The sequence below is a fragment of the Scatophagus argus genome, chromosome 24, assembly GCF_020382885.2.
Source record: "Scatophagus argus isolate fScaArg1 chromosome 24, fScaArg1.pri, whole genome shotgun sequence".
Lineage (NCBI taxonomy): Eukaryota > Metazoa > Chordata > Actinopteri > Scatophagidae > Scatophagus > Scatophagus argus.
Genome location: NC_058516.1, coordinates 3,740,557 through 3,764,560, shown reverse-complemented (window position 1 = coordinate 3,764,560; position 24,004 = coordinate 3,740,557). Strand labels below are relative to the sequence as shown.

Sequence of the window (24,004 nt, the reverse complement as noted above, 5' to 3'; positions counted from 1 at the left end):
CGGCCAGCATCCCACTGGGCTTTTGTGCTCCATAGAGCAATGATGAGTGCGAGACACGGTGTGTGTGTGTCTGTGTACATGCATGGGGGCGTTAGGATGTTGGAGATACAACAGATGTTTTTGACATATATGGTAACAATCGCTACGAATCGTCTGAAAAGTAGATTGTGGATGCAATCAAGACTGAGCTACAAACTTGTGACCGTTCGCTCCAAAACGTAGTGAGTATCCATTGTTTAGAATTAAAATTCCCTTAACTTTCCAAATCTCCCATTAACCAAAAATGAACCACAACAAACAGGACAGAGTGCTCAGTTCATTTGACAGGGATATTTTTTTGTGTCCAGTCAAAACAGTCGACAAAGTATTTTGGTTTAATAAGAAGTCATAACTGTTCAATCTGTGTACTTTACTCATGTGAAACTACCCAATAATATGGTACAATGACAGACTTGAATGCAGTGGGTCACTGGGTCATGAAGAAGGGATGCAGAGAACTCGTGGAATGTAAAGGCTTCTCTTTCTCTTGACTGACTGATGGGCCCCATATTCCGATGGGTGGAGGGAGACATCTTTAGCTTCGTGAGATGCTGCCTAATAAGCCCAAAGAGGCGTTTTTTTGACTTGCATCTATGTTTTAGCTAAACAAAAGCCTTTTGTGAAGTCATCTATCACTGTCGCCACTCTGAATCAACCAACACTAGAAAAGAAATTAGTGCAAATCCTGCCCAATGGCGTGTTGTTTCTCAAAACTGAGCCTTCAGAGATGCTCCATACTGCTGCAGTCTCTGGGCTATGCAAAGCTCACAGGCCAGATTTCCACATGGTGGGCTGCCACTGAGCAACCCAGCAGCAAACCCTGCCCTGAAGAAACCATGTAACATTACTCCTGTCTCTCTATTAGTTTCCCACCATGAATATCTTAGTAATGCATGTAGTAGCCTTATAACAGTCGACTGACTGACAGAACCAGCAATCCTTTGAGCCACGCTGCTAGCAGTTAAATACCACATAACACTTTTGTATTAATGTGTGTAATCTTAACAGAAAATAACACAACAGTGAAGATTTACCAAACTCAGGAGTCAGGACAAGTTCATGGCTTTGAAACCAAATCCCCTGGCCCAAACACGGGTCAGTCCCGACAAAGACATGTGGCTCTTTCTCACTGGCTATTAGGTCACTCATGGGTGTCACCAAAGATGAGTCCCCTGTCTTATAAAGAAGGGTGGGGATGACATAGACGAGAGGGTCATTCCTTTACACAACATTTCCTTTATTAAGGGGCTACCCTGGTCTAGTAAAGAGGGTGGTCAGTGGTCATCCATCCCCCAGCCACCCACCCTGAGACCCCTTTTCACCCTGTGTCCAACCCCCAACCCCTCTCTGCTCACTCAGGGGGAAAATTACTTTGAGCTGGGGGAATACAGCTCCATTGAGATGGAGAGAAGGTTTTACAAAAGATGTTGAAGTTTAAAAAATTGTCTCTTTTTTCTGCAGGACCAGTACATCACTGGAAGGGTTAGGACGATAGGAGCATGGAGGGGACAAGGTCATTAGATTGGAATCTCCATGAGCTCTCTATTTCCATTGTCTGGGCAAATCCTCTAAAAAGAACCTCCATGAGAAATGCCCTCAGTCAACCCCACACTGGGACCAGAGTCCCCCTCTTTGTCTGCCACTTCTTAGTGTTCTTCCAACACAATAAGCATTTCTCAAGAAAAACGTACAAAGCTTGTCTCACACTCAAAACCAAACAACATTGTTCTGCTGCCTCTGGTTGGGAATGGATTGCAGGCAGCTGCTGATATCTTTAGGCAATAAAACATCTGCCCAAAAGTCTTAAGAACGTCTTACCGTCTGACATTTCGCCGCTCTTCTTCAAGTTGTTTGAGAAGCTCATCAATGCATTTGTTGGCGTCCATGTATTCCTGCCAAGAAGAGTTGAGAAAAGCCATAAGTAAACAATGGAGTCAGTGCACAAACACTCCTGCTAAATACAGGCTAATTGGAAACACGGGCAGACTTTACCCAAGGTCCTTATCCTGAACATTATCAACTGAGCCAATAACAACAATGAACATTCAATGATCAAATATGTGCATGAGATGCTGTAAAATCATGACTGGACTGTGTATCTCCTCCACTTTATTTTCATAAATGTGTGAAGAACTGCGAAACAGAACAGAAGCACTTTTGAGAAGGTGCGATTAATCAGTTTGGTCTCTCTTTCTGTCTCTCTTCCCTCTGTGTGTAATTCCAGAAGCACCTCTGGGTAACTTCTAACGTCTGGCCCAGAAACGAGCCCAGCTGTGTAATGTCAGCTGGGAATAGCCCACACTCACAAAACCTGCGCTACTGAGTTACAGCACGGACGAAATGAGCTAAGGCTAAGAGCAGAATGGAAAAAACAGATGTCAGGATTTCTTGGCTATGGTCTAATGATTTGCCTCGTAGTGGTCCGACTACATAAAGCATGAAAGAAGAAAGGGGGAGTGCAACTGTTCAGAAGTAAACCACATCGGCTCCATATTTTGACCATCTGGGTTTCCAGAGATCTACCTACTGTACATAACACAGCCAATTGTGACTTGATGCTGTCAGATCAGCGTGGTTGAGGTTTCAGACTAATTAATTCAATGTTAGCTTGACAGCTCATGACACATCTCCTGGGTAAACGGTTATCTCGCTGGGACAGATGCTCTCCATTGATTTCTAGATGCGCTGGACATGTGCTGGCAGAGTGTAATTGAATAACGGGGATTCCCATGAAGGGGTCACTAGACCAGGAATCTCAGTCTAGAAAAGAAACAGTAGCAGTATCTGAGAGACAGTTCATTTGTGTGCTCTGTTTAAGCCACATAAAACCCACTACTCTGCACATTTACTGACTGCAGCTGCTATGTTTATTTCTAATATATTGGCTGCTTGTGAGCATCTATTTTTCTTTGCTGCTGCTGTAATCTCAGTTCTTTAATTAGTGGAAAAAAGAGAGCCCATTTGTGAAAGACAAGCTGACTCTTAAAAAAAAGAACTTTTGAAACCACAGGGAAATAGTCAACACTGTCCATGTAGTTTTTGAACTTTTTGGAGGACCCCTGTTGTCGCACCTTGAAAATGAAAAATTAGCATGTCCACAAAAAACTGTTAGGTTTATATGGAAATGTGACTTTGGTAGAAGAAGACGTCAAAAACAATATTTCTTGGGAACCCAATTGCATCAAGTGGGTAAAAACACGCAAATTCGTGAAGCGTTCCTCATTTTTGGGGCAGTCGTGGATCAGCGGTTAGGGTGTCGGACCCGTAACCGGTGGATCGCTGGTTCGATTTCCCGTCCCGGTGTCCATGGCTGAGGTACCCTTGAGCAAGGTACCTAACCCCCACTGCTCCCCGGGCGCTGCACGCGGTCGCCCACTGCCCCGGGTTTGCTGTGTGTGTGTGTGCACGTCACTTGGGTGGGTTAAATGCAGAGAACAAATTTCGTTGGAGTGAGTTCCCTCCAATGACAAAATATGTCACTTTAAAACAACATTTTACCATAGCTAAAAACAGTAAAACAACAGACAGTATCAAAAATCAGCACCGCTTTACCACAAAAAGTATACTTGGCCTCTCTTTGCACACATAATCTTTCACACAGTATCTTCAAGCCTATAACACTGTCCAACAACTTGTAATAATTTGCCTGAAATAATCTCAGGGTTTACTCCGACCTCTCTATGACCCACCTTTGGGAACTGACCAGACTTAAAGTACCTCTGCTATCACTACATGGGTTTTTTTAACCTGTGGCCTTGAGAGTAAACTTGCATTAGGCCAGATGTTCAGAAGCACATGGTCTAAATACAGTAAGCGCAGTTGTTTTGTCTCCTCTCTCCTCCTGGGGTGCCGCTCTCCCACTGCTGTTTCTGAAGCAATTATCACCTTAATCTCACATCTGAGACCACCACTCAAAGACACTCATCACCACCAGCTTGTCCCGATGCCAGCCGAGCATGGCAAAGGCCCAGGTTTCCTGCTGAGTTGCCAGTCAAGGGCACTCTGGGTGACCATTAGGCAAATAGGTCCAATGCCAAAGCACAACAACAGATCGATCCTTAACAGTGTGGTGCCACATTTTCCAATTTCTGTCACACTTTACAATATTTTTCAAAAGCAAAACAACAAAATAACTCCTAATCTCTTCATGCGGTTCATCACTGTCATCATTAATTTTGACCTGACTAGAGGGACGAGTCTTTCATGTTTGGAAAGGGACCAGTTACAGTGTTGAACAACAGTGCCCTAAAGCCATCAGTGCTGCTACCCGCTGCCAGAATGTCGCTCACACCCAAGCTGAAAGCCCATTAGCGCACAGCTAACTTCTCAAAGTTAAATTTACTGTTGGCTCCAACAGCAGTAATCAATAGCAAAAACCACAACAAATGATGATGTTCATGTTTGCTCATTTGAATTTGTCCTAACCTAGTGGGTGGATGGGGTGATATTTTGCACAGTGCGTTTCAAATATCAGGGACAGTGGACTTGAGTAGCAACAGCAAGGCATTATGAATTATTAATCAAAAAATATAGTTGTAATATTCAAGAAACTTGCCACTCTGCTGTCTCTTCAAGAAAATGTGTGACTTTTTCTCAAGCAGACAAAAAAAAACGTCTGTTTCCAAATGGCCATTAGCAATGCGATCCCATAATGACTACGGCTGCTGCACAAAGGGGAACCTTCTTCGTGAAAGCCCCATGTCAGGGGAAATATTTACAGGCCACATCAAACGAGGAGTAAAGCTGCCTAAGTCTGTGTTGTCATCGTGTAGACCTTTCCTAATGACAGGGCACTGAAATAATCCTTAGCACACATGGAGGAATGCCGAGAATGCGGCATGCTTGTTGCCTTGTGAAATGGGAGGGTATTTAAAGCAGAGATTTAAAGCATGACTCATGTATGTAATGCCGCGTGTTATATCTTCAGCCAAGCATTATTTCTGACGGTTTTACGGCAAGAGTGAAAGCTGCACCATTCCCATGAGGTTCCCCTAGGTGCTCACATGTAGACTGAAAAACAAAATTTACTGACTTTATCGGAGGCATATTTCTCAGGACCCCCTCTTGCAACTACACCACCACATAATACTTTCACAGAGCAGCTGAGAGTGTGTAATCACTTCAAAAGTATACTAAATCATAAAGAGGTTTATAAAAAATTTGTCCTTGACAGCAAGAAGACGTGCACTTACAAAGAAGATCTTCAGGAGACTTTGTGGTGAATGAGTTGGTTAACTGCTACATCTAATTTTTATAGGTGGCAGATTCCCAACATTTATATATACAAAACAATGTTGTATTCTTTAAATATCTTTATTTGCACACCAAATCTCTGGAAGTTATTGTACACATTTTATTTGTATTTATACTGCTCTCTACAGCTTGTTAAAGAAGAAATGTCTTCAGTTGGGTGGGAGTAAATACGCTTTTTACTTCTGAAACTTTAATGCCCTTTTTAGGTGTTAGGTGTACAGTAATGTTGCACATAGATGAAATCTCATTTCAAAATATTTTGTTAGAAATCAGCATTTGACACAATGTAGATTTTTAGTGTGATGATCTGAAAGAGGGCTTAGCTAGGGTTAACCTGGCAGGTAATGTGTTTGCTGGTTTTCCTGCTCCCTGACCGCAGGGTCTCTGTAGTGTTTATCCGACTTATTTACTCATGTGTGTGAGAACATTTGATAAGGAGGCACTCAGTAGCTGCCGAGGGAAGAGCCTCCCTGCCTTGTGCACGGCTTGAGTCCAAGCCCCGGCGACTACTCATATGCCTTTATGAAATTTTAAAATATGTGCCATTGTTTTCCCTCTGAGTTGCAAGAAGAAGGGGTAAAATAGGTAGAAGAGGAAAAAACTTCAGTTAAAAACCACCCAAACATGCAAACAGACAGACACAGAAAGCAATGCAATCTGTTTAAGATTAAAGGTCCAGATTTTTCAGTAATAAAACATCAGATGCATTATTCATCCATATGAGCCCCACTAGCACGCGCTGCTCTTTCACACATTCTTGAAGATTAACAGGGATGGAATCACATCCTAGACAAGCGTCTGGTTCTTATATAGACCTCTTTGGAGCTGGTTGGGAAAAGAAAATAAATCCTAAGCTAGACAAAACTCTGACCCAGTTGCTGCCGAGGTCAGGGTGCGTTCCTTGAAGTCCTGGTTGCGATGAGTCCCCTCCACCACCTCGATGTGTCTACAGATGAGAAGCTCAGCCTGGTGTTACTGATAAGATACCTTCCTCGAGGTCTGCAGCCCCTGCAGTAAGCTCTGGGACTATGACCCTGCCAAAGACAAGGTCACAACCTCGACACTCTCTATTCCTGCACCTCAACCATATTCACCAACCTATCTGTGCTATTTCACTGACTGATGACATGCCAGTGTGGCCTCTGGGACTGAACTGCAAACCCGAGCTGGAGCTTTGACAGAGTGTTAGAGTTCTCACATGGGCTACTGCAAGTCAGAGGTTATGCCAATAGAATTTAATTTTTTTTTTTCTGGGTGTATTTTTATGGCACACTTGAAACTGAGTTATGACAGTATCTTTTCAAGGTGTGGGAGATATACCACATCTGATACAGCTGTTAGTCTTGGCCTCCTGCCAAAGACGCGACTGGGTTTGCAGGCGAGCACTCCTGCCGTTGAATGCTCAAGAGTTTATGTGCACATCGTTGGCAAAGATGTAAACATAGCAAATTTAATCAGCATCAATGAAAACGTATTCCAATATAATTCAAAGTGACTGTGATCCTATCTTCACACAGTAATGAACTAATCAGTATGACTAATGGCCTCTGTGAGCAGATTTCTAGAAACCTGCCTCTGCTTGTATCAGGTCTCTGCATATCGGCAAGCTTTGGTTAAATTCATTAGTCTTATCAGCACATTTTGAGGCTCTGTGCTGATGATCCTTCTCTCAGGGGTCGTTACTCACATCCCAGTGGCCTAGTGTCAAAGCATCAGCTCAGCCATCGAGCTCTCATATCCTCAGATCCTGATAACAAAGCGATAGCCCTGTTGTTGTTTTTTTTTTTTCAGTGGAAAGGGCAGCTACCCAGGTTAATACATGTGATTTTTCATGTACGAGATCAGTTTGTTGTCAGCTTGATTTGCAAAATATGATTTGGAGTCAGGGATGGATATGATCCCAGATGTTGATCACACTGCAGTTGTGTAAAGAAGGACGACTACCCTCACAACACCCTAACTTTGAAGATGCAAACATTACGAGTTCAGGCCGGGTTTATTTTGGCAGCACCTCTGATCCACTGATTATAACTAATCTGCAGACAAAAGGATGTGGAAAGTGACTAAGTCTTGTTTTAATAAATGCATTTGCAGATTGAATGTTTTTGATGTGAAGCACAAAGATGTTATCTTAATAGCTGTGACAAGTTGTGAATACAGAACATTAAATAATGAGACTCATACTGATGAGATGAAATTAAAAAACTGCAATGCTGGGTTACATATTTGCTTTGTTTTGAATTCCTCATGCATGTTAAGATAGTTTAAATCCAGCATTAAAGTGGCAGACTCCGCCACAAACAATAAAAACTACCATATAGAGAAGAAATTGCAGAGTGTACATATATTGAATGACTATTGCACAAAAAATGCAGACCATAAATGGTAACAAAAATGGAGGAGGACTTCATGAGAGAAAATCATAAGAGGTATAACTAAACAAGTGTTTTAGTCGCCTAACGCTACTTCAAATACAGCATATTTGCCATACATATACAAACCTTTTTTCAGATATTGACGATTAACAGTTAGTATTGAACATTTTCCAGAATCATCATTTATCATGTTTCAATCTAATCTAACAACTAATCAAACGAAGCTGTCACAGTCAACAAACTGTCCCTCAGTAAATAATGATGCTGATTCTGAGCAGAGCACCATCCTGCTTAACTGCACCTAAAACCTCAATGACTGTAAAGTTGTAGAGGCTCACACAGTAGCCTCATTGAGTCAAGGACATTCATGTAACAAATGCCTCCAGTGAGCAGGATATTCTTCATCTGCCTACCTGCCCCAAATGGAGGCATGTCGAGGAATATGGATTACTTGAAATACAAAAGGCAGGCTGTTCATCATCGAGGCTTCAGTTTCAGTAGTTTGGGTTATCTGATGTTCTTCCTCCAGCAGCACCTACTGCCTGGCCCAGCCCAAACATCAACACCTCGCCACCATCAGAAATCCAAATCCCGGCAGATTATCTTTCCAAACATTAAGATACGTCTAAAGCTGAAATAACCCCCGTCTGTTTGGGCTCCTCCTCTGCTCTGTGGGTTTGACAGAGTGGCCCATTCATGCCTGTTGGGAACAGTGGCAAAGCTGTTCGCAGTGCAAATCTCACAGGGAAAGACCTGAAAAAGTAGCTGAGGAATGAAATACATCAGATCTGACATCGCTGTTTGAACGCTTCCACAGAGCTACCTGTGTGAAAGAGGGGCTGAAGTTTTCGTGTTTTTGCTGACTCAAAACAAGTCACATTCATTTTTATCCCAAGTTGGCAAATGTTGTTGGTGGTAGCTGACATTTCATATAAATTAAACTTTTCATGCACCCAACAATACTATTTTTTCCAATTTCGATATCCATCCCTCTCCCTGTTTTCTTTGTCTCTATAACCTCGCCCCCCTCCCACCCCCTCCTCTTTCGCTTTTCAGCCTCACTTTTAAATCTGCAAAAACACACATCAGGCAAGGAGTGGTCGAGGAATGCTGCTTTTAGGAATAAAAACAAATACACAGTGTGCCCACGCCAGTACCAATGTTTCCAGACAGGATGGGAATCTAGGAAACAGGGAACGTACAGGGGGTTGAAGTCTGATGTGTGCCCCTGCCCAGATTTTACAAGCCTGGGGGGTTGCAGGGTTTTATTATCATCTAGGGGCCAATATTCAGCCAGGTGTAGCTGGAGTGGGAGGGAGAGTGGTGATGACAGAAATGAAAAGGAAACCTGGACCTGGCAACCCACGGGAGCACAGGGAAAATGGAGAGGCTGCTGTCAGAGAGAGAGAAAGAGAAAGCCAGTGAGAGACAGACAGGATCAGAGAGCTTAGAGAGACGAAAGCAACAAAGAGAGGGAAGGACATCAAAAATTGGAAAGCGGATAAATGCTCAGCTGGTGCTGACAGACAAAAAGGGGAGCCAAAGAAGGATGTTTCTGACTTTGGAGTGTACATATAATTATCCCTAACAGTTTAGGAAGTTACTGAAAATTTATTACCACATAAGTACGTTAAGTCGCTCAGACAGGCATTGTTGATTTCTCGTGGACTTTTTGTGATCTTGCTCATGGACTCACCAGCTAGAGTGACATACATTCTTTCCATTTAACCTGTAACTTGCAAGTATCAAAAACAGGAAGAGAGTAATGCACATAGTCAACTACTGTAGTGGTTGATTTTGTGTCAAACCAGAACCCATCCCCCTTTAACTGTTCCAAGATCGAGTTCAACCTTGATGCCAGAATTCAATGACAGCAGCTATTATCAGTTATACCATACACACATCAACAATATCTGTGACTGATTATCAGTGATGTCAATAATTACATCCAAACATCACTAAGCACTGTACTAGAGGAAAGGGAAAAGAGACACAGGCCATGATGGAATGAGAGAACCTCTTTGGAAAGTGACAGGGAAACAGGCAGATCAGAGGAGAGGCTTGATGCTAAACAGATGTTGGTTGGTTACCTTTGGGGGGAAGTTGGGCTTCTGTTTATGCAGGCTTTGACAGACAGGCGCCGCACCTAACCCAGCCACAGTGTCGCTGAAGCATTTGCGAGAGCGGAGACGATCAAGTACCAGCGACTGTGTTCCTTCATGGGAAATTAGGCACATTATAGATTGAGCAAAAGCCCTCAAGAGAATCCATTCAGCATTATCTGCACTGTACAGCTCTCCTCTCAGCAATTCTTCCCTCTACTCATTACAGCTTGATGGTATTCCTTGTGTCGTCATGTTGGCCAGCGCTTACTTTCCACTATGCTTAAGCTCACCGTTTTTGGCTTGTCAGTGTTGCTTTCTATGGGCCCCGAATGATACTCACATACTGTAGTAATTTATTTTTTCACCAAGAAAGTTAGGAGATACCTGAAACGACTCGCAGAGCAATCGTGTTTTATGACCCTCACTGACACAGAGAGAAATCCAAAGAAAGATAATAAAAAGATCCCAGGTAATGAATCAAAAACCACAAACACAACAAAAGTCTCTTCAGCAACGATCTCATGACCTCCATGCATGTGTTTTTGCAGAGATATTTCTTTGCTGGGACATTTTGTCAGATTCCCTGACATTTCCCGTGCAATAGCTTCAGGCCTCAGCTTTATCACGGCTTCTCTTCTGTTTAATCCAGAGGCTGATTTATTGACGTGGGCCTGTCTGTACACAGAATCGGCCGACCCAGGTGCCGGGCAGATGTTGAGGCAAGCGTGGAGGCAAAGCGTTCCATTCCTACATTAATGTCAGCTTCTGATTTTCTTTTGTCTCCGTCTTCCTGCCTCGGGATGGGTGATGGAGATTTCCACGGCAAGCATGCAAGCAAGCAAAACCGGGGGGGAATGGTAATGTGACAAGAGGACTCGCTGCTTGTTTGTGCTTCTGTCATCCCCAAACCCACCTGTGCCACTCATGCTTATCAGATCCACATTTCCTACCTAGCCTGACAGCAACAGAGAGCGGATCAAGATACAGTGAGGTGATTTCTTTTTTAAATGGGGGAGGGAAGGTGAGGTAGAAGAATAATAATGAGAAATGTGAAAAGAGATGGGTTGTGGTGACTTTTGACCTCCACTGCAGGACTGCAATGCGATGATTATTCCTGTGGTCATGAATTATTTCTGTGGCAATGCACAGGGTGATCAGGGGTTTTTTTCGGCGCTGGCGCATCTTTCCAGACAGAATGTGGGGGTGGCTGCAGCCCCAGGGTTAACAAAGCAGGCTCGTGGCCAAAAGGTTGCCTGTTTGAATCTGAGGGCTAACTGCAAAATATTTGCGTGGGGGGGTGAAGTGAGTGAGTAATACGCAGACTTCCTGAAACAGATGCGTGCCCCTGACCAACACAGTCACCCTGTAGAGATGGCCAGTAGCCTACATTACTTGACTGCAGTGGTCCTATCGTGGGTGGTTTACATCTCGGTAACCCCCACCCTCCAGGCATTGCTGTAAATAAGAATGTCCTCAATGAACCTGCCTTGTTAAATAATACATGTCAGTCAGTGCCTTCTTCAGTGAATGTTCACTGAAGCTTCAATCTTCAACTGCTTTTGAACAACAGAGTGAACATCTGATGATCACAGGTTCTAAGTTTTCAACTTGATTTTAAAAGAACCAGCCAAACAAAATTACAAAAGCACACATTTTCAGCCATAGCACATATATAGTTTTGGTTTTACTCGCTCAGGTTTCTTGGATTTCAACCTCCAAGCAAGCTAAAATAATTCCAAGGAAAATTATCTGAGTATTGAGCTGCAAGGAGCTCCACAGTGTTCCCCAGCACATCACTACTCACCACTCACTCTGTCCATGTTTTCTGCTGGGAAGGTAGTTTGTAGTTTGTCACCATTTAATGTTACACAGAGACAAACATTAAACATAGTCATTTGACAAATGACATCACAAGTAACACAGTGTACTGTGAGTACACTTTGTCATTATCTTTGCTCTACAAACCTTTAAACAGAGTAAATGCCATCATGCTTGTTTACAGCACAGCTTACTAAAGCAAATTCTGTGAGCTTTTTACCAAATTCGTAACATACAAGCTCAACATGAAACCTTTTCTTGTTCTTTCCTTTTTGCATTGACGTGCACATGTACCTACACTTTGCACTTAGCAATCACTTGTGAAACTCAATGTTGAAACCATTTTCAATCTACATATAGCAGACAGACCACAAAGCTCAGAGGAAGTCTTTTTGTTCTTATATTTCAGTTCTAATGTCAGGGCAGTGATTTTGGCTTGAAAAGATCATCTACACCCTGCTTTGACTGCATCCATTTCATGGATTAATGTGAACAAAGACCTCTCAGTGCAGCGGCTCACCGCACTCCGTCAAGTGATCTGAGAGTCCAATAATTCAACAGCATAAAATATTTAAATCAACCATCATCGACTTTTGAAAAGCATTATTGCAGCCAATTTCAGAGGCCTTTTTACGGTCAGAGCTCATCCAGGTTGGGAAAGAGTTTCTATATCTATAGTCTGGGGCCAGCCACACACTGTATTTACACAGTTAATGGCACTAAATCCTTCTTATCATCTCAAGTGGAGTCTTATTTTTAGCAGCCATATTTGTTTTATTTCTTCCAGATGGGAGCTGGGGAGGAATTCGACATCAGCACTGTTTCTCCTTAAGCCTCTCAGATGGGGTGACATCAGTGGACTTGGATTTCTCTGCGTGGAGAATCTCTAGGCCCCCCCGAAAATACGAAACCCAGTACCAAGGGTCTCTCTGATAAATAAATTAAATTTCCATCATTATCATAACTGACCTTTCTAACAGAAGCCTGAATTCAAATATTATTTGTTTGTGGATTTCATATCCTGAGACATTTCAGCACTTCAATCTCAGTTATTTTAGGATCAGAATGTGATAGTTCCGCTGCTGTGGGAAAATGCAGTGCAAGGACCTGAATTTCCTTTGCCTGGGCCAGCTATTTGCTCTTACAATAACAACACTGTTCCATCATTATTATTTGTTTACTCAGCTAACTCTTTCTATCTGGGGCAGCCCCCCTTTTAGCGAATGCTCTCTCATTCTCTGAACCCTCTGGAAGCCATCTCTCGGTCGGACCCCTCCAATAGGCTGATTGAAGTGAGGTAGCGGCTTCATTCTGAGGGGTTACAATAGCTCACCCATCAGATGCTCTCTACCCCTGAAAGAATGAGCCATGGTATTATACAGGACATATATAATACCATGGCATTATAGAGGACACGCTAGAGGGTTCTGCATTGTTCCCCTTGTAGGTCAGAAGTTGGACTGGCCGCATTGGTTGTATTCTTTATGGAGGTGAACATACAAGGTATCCACCCCATGGTAGGCTACAAAATATGCATATGTCATGCATCGTGTAGGAATAACAGATATAACAGACAATTTCAGTGAACTTACAGGTCAGTCACCTTTGCTTTTCTCAGTTTTAAGTCAGTGTTAATTCTGAGGTGTTACTGGTCCAAAATTGTCACTGACATTTTACATACTAAAGACTCTGCAAGTTATCAACATATTATTGAAAATAATTAGTTGCACCCCAAATAAAAATCAACGCTGAAATGGATGATTCAGTATCATTTGTCCTCCACTGTGGTCTTATGAGGGAACAAATTGTTATTTTCTGTATTGTTGTACTGCATGTCAGAATTTGATACCTGGTCCCACTGTTCTTGCAAGGCCTGAAAGGGACTCACTAAGTCCAGCTGAATGGAAGCCTGATGAGAAAATGAAGAGCTTTCACCATCGCCTCATTTCAGCATCTTCTCTGAGTACTTGCTGCACATAAGAGGTCCATTTACAGCGAAACGTATCCTGAGACCAAATGCCTTCCATGGTCTAGTGTACACAGACCCCACGCTGGAGTCGAGCCATGCAAGCAGGAGGGGAAGCGGGTCAGAGGAGAAAGGCTTAATAATGCACTAATTCAGTTGGTTCGACTTGGGACTTGGGCTCAGGCAGAAATGAGACAGAGGAAGGGCGGGGAAGACAGTGAGGAAATTCCTCCAAAGTAAAGCTTGTTTGTATCTGAATGTATCGGTGGGGCAGGGCAGCACTGCAATATTTAACAAAGACTAAATACAGAATGTTTTGTTGAGCTGTAAACATATCTGAACAATTTCCTGCAAAATTATGCTAATCCCGAAGAAATGAATGTAATGAAATAATCACAAGAATCTTGTTTGCTCTGCATAATTTCCTGCTTAGAAATCTCCTGCTTCTCCAGCTGCTGAGCCAGATGGATACTGGGAGACAGGTCGATAGACCCACTGGCTGCCACGGGTCTCCACAATAGCCCCTCCGTGACCACTGTGACCACACACAAAGGTGCTCATTGACCACTGACACCACAGACAATCAGCCCTGAGGGTCAAACGGTCCTGTGCAAAGCATCCCTTATTCAATCCTGCTCACCTGAGGCTCAGCATGCCTCATAAAACCTCAATCACTGCTCTGATGTCTGGCTGCGGAGAGAGAGGATTCTGGAAAATCATTGAGCGCCACAAGCACATCACCATAAAGTTGAGTTATGGACTCTTGAAAGCCATGCAGATCATATTATCTCTTTAGAAAGTGACGGAGACTCAATAATGTGAGTGGCTCCAGCTAGCCGGATGACTCACACAGACAAATGTTGCTACATGCAGATGATATTGATTCCTCTTATGGATCTTTTGCATGAATAGCCGGTCTTTTAATGACAAAGAGCCAAACATCCAAATTACTTCATCTCAAGAATCAATGGATGATACAAAAAGGCTGGAAATGCACCAGTAGAAATTTACATCAAGTCATGCAAACTTGTGTGGGGTTTTGAATCTTACTGAGATAATTTCACACATGTTCATTTTAAATTATTCTTATAATCTCCTTCCTTGCTTCTTGTTTCTGGTAGAAGGTAGAATTGCATCCCTTTGGCCAGATGAGGATGAAAACATGAAGGACTTTGTGCAGCGTATAATTGGATCTGCAGAAATGGCCAATCTTCCATCCACTGACTTTTTATAATGGTGAACCATCAAACAGCCCCTGCATGAATTTCCCTTTAATCACAGTAACGGTTCTGCTCTGCACCTCCATATTGATACTTGGCATTTGAGAAAATGTGACGACAAATGGCCTTATGATGAGCGCTCTAAGCTCTTAGATAACACAGTTGAACACCACATGGAAATGCAAATCACTTTAAAAAATGAGGCAGTGTGATTAGGAAACTATACAGTACTAGCAGGCAGGGAGAAGATCAACATAGTCCACCTATCAGCCCCGAAAGCACCCAACTCCTCAAATGGTGGGAGTGGCATGAAGGTCACTGCCTCCTGACTGCGAGGCTGTGGTGTAAGTGTAGCCAGCAGGCAGATGTGGTGAGCCGGACTGTACTCAACTCCCTCTTCCCTCTCGCTGACTTTCCGCAGGGTGGAGACCAGGCTAGCATCAGCCGCAAACGCTTCTGACAGAGCACATTAGCCTCGTCAGACAAAATCAGGTTCCCTGCAGACAACACCTTATTATAATGCAACACACTGCAGAGGTTTGAGGCAGGGCAGATCTCTCAGCTTTTGCTGCATCCGCTTTGTTGCTGTGTTCGCATATAAGCCAGTTCCAGCTCAGGATATTGTGGAGAAACATTTCAGGGAATGGCTCATACTATAAAAATAACCACCGGCCGTTTTCTTTCAGACATGTCAGACAGAATTAAAACCATTTTCCCCTAAGAGCAGACCAGAAAAACTCCTGTTATCAGAACAGAGGCTACACCCAATCTCAAAAATCCACCAGAACACACAGAACAAAGAAGTGTCACACAGACTTCAAAAAAAGGTTAATGCACAGCCTGCATCAAGTGGTTAAAATTGCCTGTAGTGTTTTCAGGGAGATAATAGGAGCCCAGTCATGAGACAGTAGTAACAAACTTCCACATGAGGCTGTGGGCTTTTCCCTCATGGCTCCTACCCTGTGACACATCACACAGTCAGGCAGGTGATCTTTTGTTTGGGACTGAGATGACGATGAGACATGCACCCAAGACAGAAAATTAAAAAAGCAGAAGGGATAGCAAACAGTCAGAGTTTAAAAAAAGAAAGAAGTGAAAGACAACTGTGCTGCAGGCTTTTCCCCAGTGTATAGACAATATACAGGAGCTCTATTGTATTGTCTAGCTCTGCCGCTGGGAGCTGACAGGCCCTTTAAAGCTGTGGAGCTGTCTGTACTCAGAGGCTGTCATCAATAGAAAAGCACAGGGGGACCAGAGGACAGTCGGTCAGGGCCGGGACACTGCAGGGGCGCGACCAGCTGGAGCACCTGGTGTTCAGAGCAATCGCACACCCTTTTACACACACAGACACACACATACACACCACACACACACATCATGTGAGATGACCACATGGATGCACACACACTCACCCGGCCTGTTAAGCATATATATTTGCTTACACATGAGTGAGCACTGAAAGAGTGTTTGAGTACACACGCATGCAAATATGCCACACATAAGCACACTCACATTACATATACACTGGGGTTATTTTTGCATCATAAATAATTTGTGTAGTGAAAAAACTCTCTTAAACTCTCAACTTCAGAGAAAAACTGCAAGAAATGTTGCCAAATTATATATATATATTTTTCTTTTATCTTTTTAATCTTTTAATACCTTTAGTTCAACATTCCTAATGACAAGCTCTGGAAGCAAGATGAGCAGGCCGACAACACACAAGCTGCCGTCGGGACAAACTGGGCAAATGACATTAGCTTTTCTATGAAACGTCACATTATCAGCCCATCATAAAAACGCGTGTGATTTATATGCTGTTCTTAGCAAATGATGACTATTGAGCAATATGCAATGCGAAGGAAAGTCAAGGCAGATCATTCACCTGCACATCATTAAATCAACCTCAACAATGATAATTACAACCATTTTGGGGTCATTATATCCATCAGCGTATGTCAGCAATCTTTGCCGGCAGTTTCCTGTAAGAGCTGCTTCGCTCTCGCTAAAGTAGAGCCAACATTCAACAAAACTGACACCTCACTCTCTGCTGAGCAATGCAACCTGCCCAGAAACCAAAGTTGTGCATTCACCATAGCATGAGTAACAACATGACCTCAATATTTCAGAAGTGTGTTTGCGTGTCTGTTTTGGGTGGTGGCTGTAGCGGCGGTGGTGGGGATGGTGGTGGTTGTGGTGGTGGTGGTGGGAGGATAATCCATGCAAAGCTCTGAATCTGAATTTGGTCTGTTGAAAGCCAATAAGGCGGTATCAAAATGAGGGCAGAGTTAATTAATCATCTCGGCTTCCTTTTCATGGCCCTCCCATGACTGTCCCGGGGGCTTGTATGAGTGTGTGTATGTGTGTGTAAGGCAGGGAAGCAGGAGGGTGGTGCAGGTTGCAGCTGGGGGATATTAGCATAAAGTAATGTGAGCCAGCAGACTGCTGAGCTCCTTTAAGGCCGATGCAAACCTCTTAGGAAAAAACAGGAAACTACTGACACCTGCTCCATTTGCTGACCACTGAAGAAGGGGGGACAGACGTTTAAAAGACAGCAGCAATAATATTATTTGCTGACATTGCACTGATTAAAGAAAAAATGTCCTTTTTTATAATATGACTGGAAATTATCATATCAATGAATGTGACTCATTAAAAATCGTGTATAGTTTGCATTACTGCTGAGGCGCTGCAATGTAGGAGGCTCTGACGTGCTTATTTTGTCTTGCGCAAACAAGAAACTAACCGCAACTTCAACTGCCACAAATAATTAAACTTGGTTTGCCAAAGATTTAATACTTTTTTGCTTGTTTGTTTTCCAATATCTGTCTCGACACCATCCATAATCACTTTTAATGTCTTGCAGCTGTGAGTAACTCATCTATTCTTTTGTTTTTGTGTGCTTCAGTGTGCCACAGCAGCACCAACAAGAAACAAGAGTGTGTCCGCTCACCCACTCACATTATTCCCTATCACAGACACTCAGTAGTTGAGTTAAGTTTCAAGCACTGCCAGCTGTCCTGCCGGTTTCTGTCAAACATACTAAAAACCCTAAAATGCAAGACTGTGATTTTGGTAGGTAACTAATGAATTTGACAAACTCAGTCTGCCAAAGAGTCGTATTAGTTGCAGCTTAAGCAAGTTAAGAAGGGATCTCTTTAGGGCCAGTAGATACATACATATGCATGCCTGCTAACATAATGGAACTGGGACATAGCTTATGCTCTGCTGCTGACTTACAACTGAAATTTTCAAAACAGTACCTTCCTGCAGACACATTACCACAATGAGATACAATTACTTTGGCAAAGAGCAGGCAAAGTGTGGAAAAATTACATCTCGAGCAAGTTTCTGCAAGTCAATGTTAAATGGAAACCGATGGCTGCCCTGAAGAAACTTAATCAGTCTAAATTCTCATGATATGCTTTAAATTATGTACTTATTAGCTAATGGGTTAGAGCATGCTAAACACCCGTTTGCTCCCCTTAAACACAGATTTGCCTCTCAATGACTAAGTCATGAGGAGACACAATGGCTTTTGCAATCCCTCCACTTTTTTTCTCGCCAGAGGGAGATTGATAAAGCTTTTGTTTTGGCAGTAGAAGTTTGGCTGGCTGAGGATGATAAAGAAAAAGCACTCCTGAACCTTTCAGGTGGTTTGCACGCTAAACATAGAGTCTGCCTTCGCTTGTGGCTGCACCGCATTTAAAGCTTTCATTCAGTTCACAATAAAAGCAGTGCTAACAGGGAAGAGTCTCTTGTGGTCTGGTCAAATCTTTATCTTGTTTGAGACTTCGAGTGCATCCTCAGTACAGACCTGCAAAATAGAAATAAGATGGACAGCACAGATCATCAGCCTTAATGCCAACATTCATGCCGCAATGCAATATAGCCAAAAAGCAACACCACACAGAAGTCTTTCAGGCTGGAAAAGGCTCAGTGGGTCAGTGTGTGTGTGTGTGTGTGTGTGTGTGTAGGTTTGGGGTTGTTGGGGGGATTTTCTAAACGGAGCACAGGGAGCAATCTGGGCACGAGGAGGAACGAGAGAGTGAAATAAGATGGAAAAATGCAATCATGCATCCCGGGCCTCTCCAGCTCCTCGTCGTGTGCCCCTCCTTCTCCTCCACGAGCCATTAGTCACTATCCAGCTCCTGCTAATGTAATTAGATAAAGGATATATGGAGCCTCGGAGCTCGGCGGAGACATTTGTCTGCATAATTGCGTCCATGCGGTGGCAGAGGCTAAGAACCCCTGGATTTCCACAAAACACCTCTGGCTCAATAACTCAGAAGAAGAAGTGGAAGAAAGAGAAGAAGAAAGACGCTGATGTTGTGCTGTTTCCACCAAAGCTCAGATCTAACAAATCCAGTGAGATGAAGCACTTAGGATCCCCTCTGCTATACCTGCTTCATCAAGCAGGTCCGTGATTCAGACCTTCTGAAGATGTATCGGAAACAAGCTCGGTTCTCGCATGTAATTAGTGGCAGTCGCAGCTTGTCGACTTGTCAGCTAGTGACCTACATATGGAACATGGTAAGATAGCTCCACTCCAGATGCACCACACAGTGTCAAGAACATTCCCATGCACACACACTGTGCCAGGCTCTGAATAATGATCACTTTTCCAATGATTTTCCTTTTCCTTTTTCTATCATGTAGTCTCTGAAATGCAGCAGTTTTGTCCAAACAACAGCCGAAAAAGATATAGAGAAGAAAAGAGGCAAACAACAGCTTCTTCGCTTTGACTTATTACATTATCAACCATTTGTTCCAGCACAACATATACAAATGCAAATGCAAGAAGGTAAATACTGCATGCACGCACCAAATACAAACTTCACTTGCTTCCTGATGCATTTTAACTTTCTCTTCACGCCCACCCTGCCTCACACCTCTAACCCTGGGCAATTCCTGTCTCCTGTCTGTGGCACTAACGATGAAGGTGGTTGTGGATTTGGGCAGACTGGAGGGCAGGATGTTACCCTGATTATCACCCAGTCAGACCTACTTCCCGCTCCAGACAGCCTGCCTCCTGCCCCAGTTACCTCATCGGTGGACGGAATACTGGAAGGGATGAAGAGACCAGAGGGGAAATGTATGGGCCGAGACTCACCGCCAGCAGCTCCAGCAGGGGAACGTTTCGGATCCTCCCGCACGCCGACACAATGCCGTGGTCCACAAACTGGCTCATGTTGTCCTCTTTTCTCACTTGCTCACTCTTCCTCTCTCTTCCGCTTCGTTCACCACTTCTGCCCTAGCTGCCTTGCTGAGTCTCAGCTGCTGCCTGCAACTGCTCGTATGTGTGCGTTTACATTCAGCGATGTGTGTGTGTGTGTGTGTGTGTTGCACTGATGATGCAGCAGGCAGTCGTGCAGCCTTGGCAGCAAAAAAAGCCTCGTCTGAATTCTTGTCTCTTCTCAGTGAAGCCACATCAGCTCTTGTCAATATTTAACCAGCAAGTCAGGTTGGATTAAATCACCTGGGCAAGACCAACCACGGCTTGCAACCCAGGAGAACATGTGAGTGTGTGTTTCTGTGTGTTTATGAGTGAAGCAGCGACTCGGCAGGTATTTTGTGCATGCGTGTGAAGACATAAAACATTAACACATGTCAGGAGAGGAGTTTAATTCAGACTCTAGGTTGGCTGGTTCTCCTCTTTCTGCAACTCCACCTTCTGCCCAAAACTCACACTCAGTCACGATGTGGCTTCTAAACACTGGCCGCTTTACTGATACTACTGCTGCTGCTACTCCGGGAGATCTAAGGCAATGCACAGAGGAACTTGGCAACAGAAAGTGAGAGAAAATGAGTGTGTGTCTTCATGTAGCTGACTGGCAAAGCGACAGGAGTATCAAACAACCAGTGAAAGGGGTCCTTGAGATTTGCCTCAGGAGTATTTTTTCGTGTCTTGCTGTGAGCGCAGCCCCACAGTTTGACATCAGATATGCTGTATGACTCGTGAGCGCTGGCAGGAAAAGAGACGGTCTTGATCCAGCTACTTTGTAATATTCAGTACACCTTTCAGTGGGAAGACACGTGGGTCCATTCAATGGGGAATGGGAAGCTGGTAAGGCAGTTCTTGTCTTACTAAAACTAAATATTTTACATGTAGCTGGGGGTGATTTTAGTCGGCAAATTACAATAAACAAGCAAGTACAGCCTCAGTGTCTTATTTCATGGCACTTTAAAAGTTTTTGGAGCATTTTCTGATCCCAAGGTTACTCTGGGAGTATTCTCTCAAAATATCCATTAAAATAAATTCTCAAAGTTTATGAGATGACAAAAATATGATTACATTGCCAAATCATGCTTTGATAAATAGTTCTAAAGAGTGTTGATGTAGGAGAAGCAGTGACTCAGATTATCAAAATGTGTGCTGGTTGTTCCCGTCAAACGGAAATGATTCTTGAATGGATGGTTCCCAGACTTACTGTAACTTTTGCACAAAAAACTGGTCTTGTTAGATCAGTTTGGCTTCACGTTATAACCAAACAATAGAAATATTTCACGCAAGATGGCCTCAATAGTCCTCCTTTGTTACTGTCAAGGATCCAGCTAAGCACTATAAGAAAACATTGACATATATCGGCCAGTTTAAGAATCATGTTCACTGTACACCACAGCTTGAGCCTGTTGGTGTTCCATCTCTCACAGCAAACCTTGAATATGAATATTCTGCTCCCACTGACCCACATAAGCTGTGTTCTCCCTCCCTCAGAGAATTGAGCCCCTGACCCATGGCTATCACTGTGATTGATGGGAGATGAGTGACAGGTGGTGCTCCTGCTCAGATGCAGATTATAAACTCATCAATCAGCAGGCGCCTGGGCAAGCCTTCCTGAGGAATGTATGACATCAGACACAGTCACTTCACAACCGGTCAGATCGCATGAAACAAGCCGATGTGATGCAGGTGTAAAATCAGCGCCCTGCCCCAAAAGTATTCCTGTGAGTGACTAATGGTTTTCCATCAAAGCAGGTTCCGCCACGTCACGAGAACTTTATTATATAGAAAATTACCTTGAAAGCTAATGCCACCAGTCAAGTGTGCAAAGCAGTCTATTAAAGAAGAAGCCATTCTATCACTTAAATGAGCAAGCACGTCTGTATAATAAAGACTGAGGTTTTAAAAATGCATCCGATTTAGAGATGCTTCATTTGTCAGTGAGAAGATGTCATGACACTAATACCCATATAATGATTTTGGTCTGGGATGGCCAGAAAATTGAATCTGGGTTGGAATGATTATTTTGGTAATGCATCCTTAGCAGATGAGATGGTCCATTTGTCAAAGCTTCAATGAGATTAATGTTAAAATAATATAAATATAATATAACAAATTATGGGTAATTATTGTGGTTTGGAATGGCTGTAAAACTACACAGAGTCAGAAATTACTAAATAATTTGTATCATTTGTCAAGTGCTAAACTATTTCCAAATTACAAGGGACTGAAATTCCAAAGCAGTTGCAAATTCTTCCATGCATCAATGCATGGAAGAATGCGCTGACAAAAATAAAACAAGGTTCCAACCCTCCAATCCTTTTAGGTTTAACCTCTAACCCTTTAAAAACAAATAGGTCACCAGGTGCCAGGAAGCGCCACGCCTCTCTGTGAACACCTGGTAGGAACTCACAATACAGGCCTGACCAGCGTAGCCTCAGCTGGGTGAGACAGTCGCCCTGGAAGGCATCTATTTTGCTCCCACGATGAATCTCAGTGTCCACAGGCATGAACACGTGTGGAAATAACACTGTATTAAAACTCACATACAGATATAAGAACTTGTGCACCTCGACACACTTAAGCACACATTCATGCACATCATGCCTCACAAACACACACTCAGTTGTCATCAATCAACTCTGTATCAAAAGAAACAAGGGAGGCTTTGAGCACTTATACGGAGCCATATATCAAATGTTAGTTTTAAAGTGGTTTCTGCATGTATTTACTCAGCGGTCGGAGCTAATGCGGAAACATGTAAATATTTCCCTGGCCCTTGCAGGAAGTGATTCTCCGATCGTTGTGGCACTTCCCAGACCACCAACCATCACAGAGTCCTACACGAGAGGTAAAACTGGGATCAGAATTTATCATTATTGACACCAAAAAGAGCAGACTCAGCAAAAATAAAGTCTATTTTTGTTTTTTCATCTTGCAAGGAAGAAAAGAGCGCATGCTGAATGAATTTTTTGCATTTTGCAAAAAAAGCAAATATGTAGTACCTAGGAAATCTGCAATATCAGGTGATAATTCTCCTTTGGTTTGGTGCTACCACCAACCCTGCTCATATGATCAGTAACGGTCCCACAGTCCGAATATGTGTCCATACTTTAAGAAAACACAAAGACAGGCATCTAGATAAGTAAATCTAACAACAAGCCTTATTCCTCTACATTTTTAGCTCCGGTCTTCGAAAACCCAGCATGAAAGAGCTCTCTCAGAGTCCAGCTGGGGGATTGGCTCGGTGCCTGATGAGGGGGATGTGATCATAGGGCAGCCTCTGCGCAGAAGAACAGACAGGATGCGCTTACCACTCCACACCATTGCATCACCTTCTGCCTCTCACACCTACACCCGGTCTGCCAGGAGGCCATTGAGGGAACTTGTCCCGCCCCAGCTGCAAGGTGAGGAGGTGGGCTTCCCATTGCTGACAGATGCAGCCCCTCCTCAGCCTCTGCCTCTCCCTTCACACTGGGGTCTTAATCTGCACGCCCAATCCTGTTAGCTGCCCTCTGCCAGTTCGCCTTGTTCAAGCGCAAACCGGTGGTGCCTCATCTGCATACAATAAACAAACATCCATTGAGATGGGGAGCTTCAACCTCAGATGGACTGGGGTTAACACTCAGGAATATGCTCTACTGTGTTTGGATAATGTTTCAAGTTTCTCTGCTGAGACAAGCCCTCTGTTTCAACACAGCGATCACCAAAAATAACACTGTCCTTTGCACATCTGTCTTCAGTTGTGTGTTTTCTTTGCGCACTCGCCAGTTTACCTTTTGTCAGCTAACTACAACAAAAGAATCACACACATCAATCATATACTGTTTTGTTAAACATATATGTTAATTTGTTCATGCTCACAAAATAAACAGGAGAACATGCACACCCTCTATGGTAACTATCCCTGTAGATACCAGGCTAATAAAAAAAAGAACCTTGATTCCATAAATATAGAACGTAGGTTTACTTGCTCATGAGAAATTAGGCTTAAATCTCTGAAA

General features: G+C 43.3%; 1 protein-coding gene across 6 annotated transcripts in view; it reads right to left on the bottom strand.

The window, feature by feature from the left end:
* The window catches only part of LOC124055634 (nck-associated protein 5-like), a 139,607-nt gene that overhangs the window by 78,717 nt on the left and 36,886 nt on the right, over window positions 1–24,004 (bottom strand). For 5 of the 6 annotated variants that reach the window (XM_046382599.1, XM_046382601.1, XM_046382602.1 and 2 more), the window contains one exon: window positions 1,858–1,931. In XM_046382599.1, the coding sequence (XP_046238555.1) occupies window positions 1,858–1,931 (74 nt within the window). Of the gene's footprint in view, window positions 1–1,857; window positions 1,932–19,889; window positions 20,179–24,004 lie in introns of those variants that run through there. The other variant, XM_046382603.1, reaches the window with a different exon arrangement.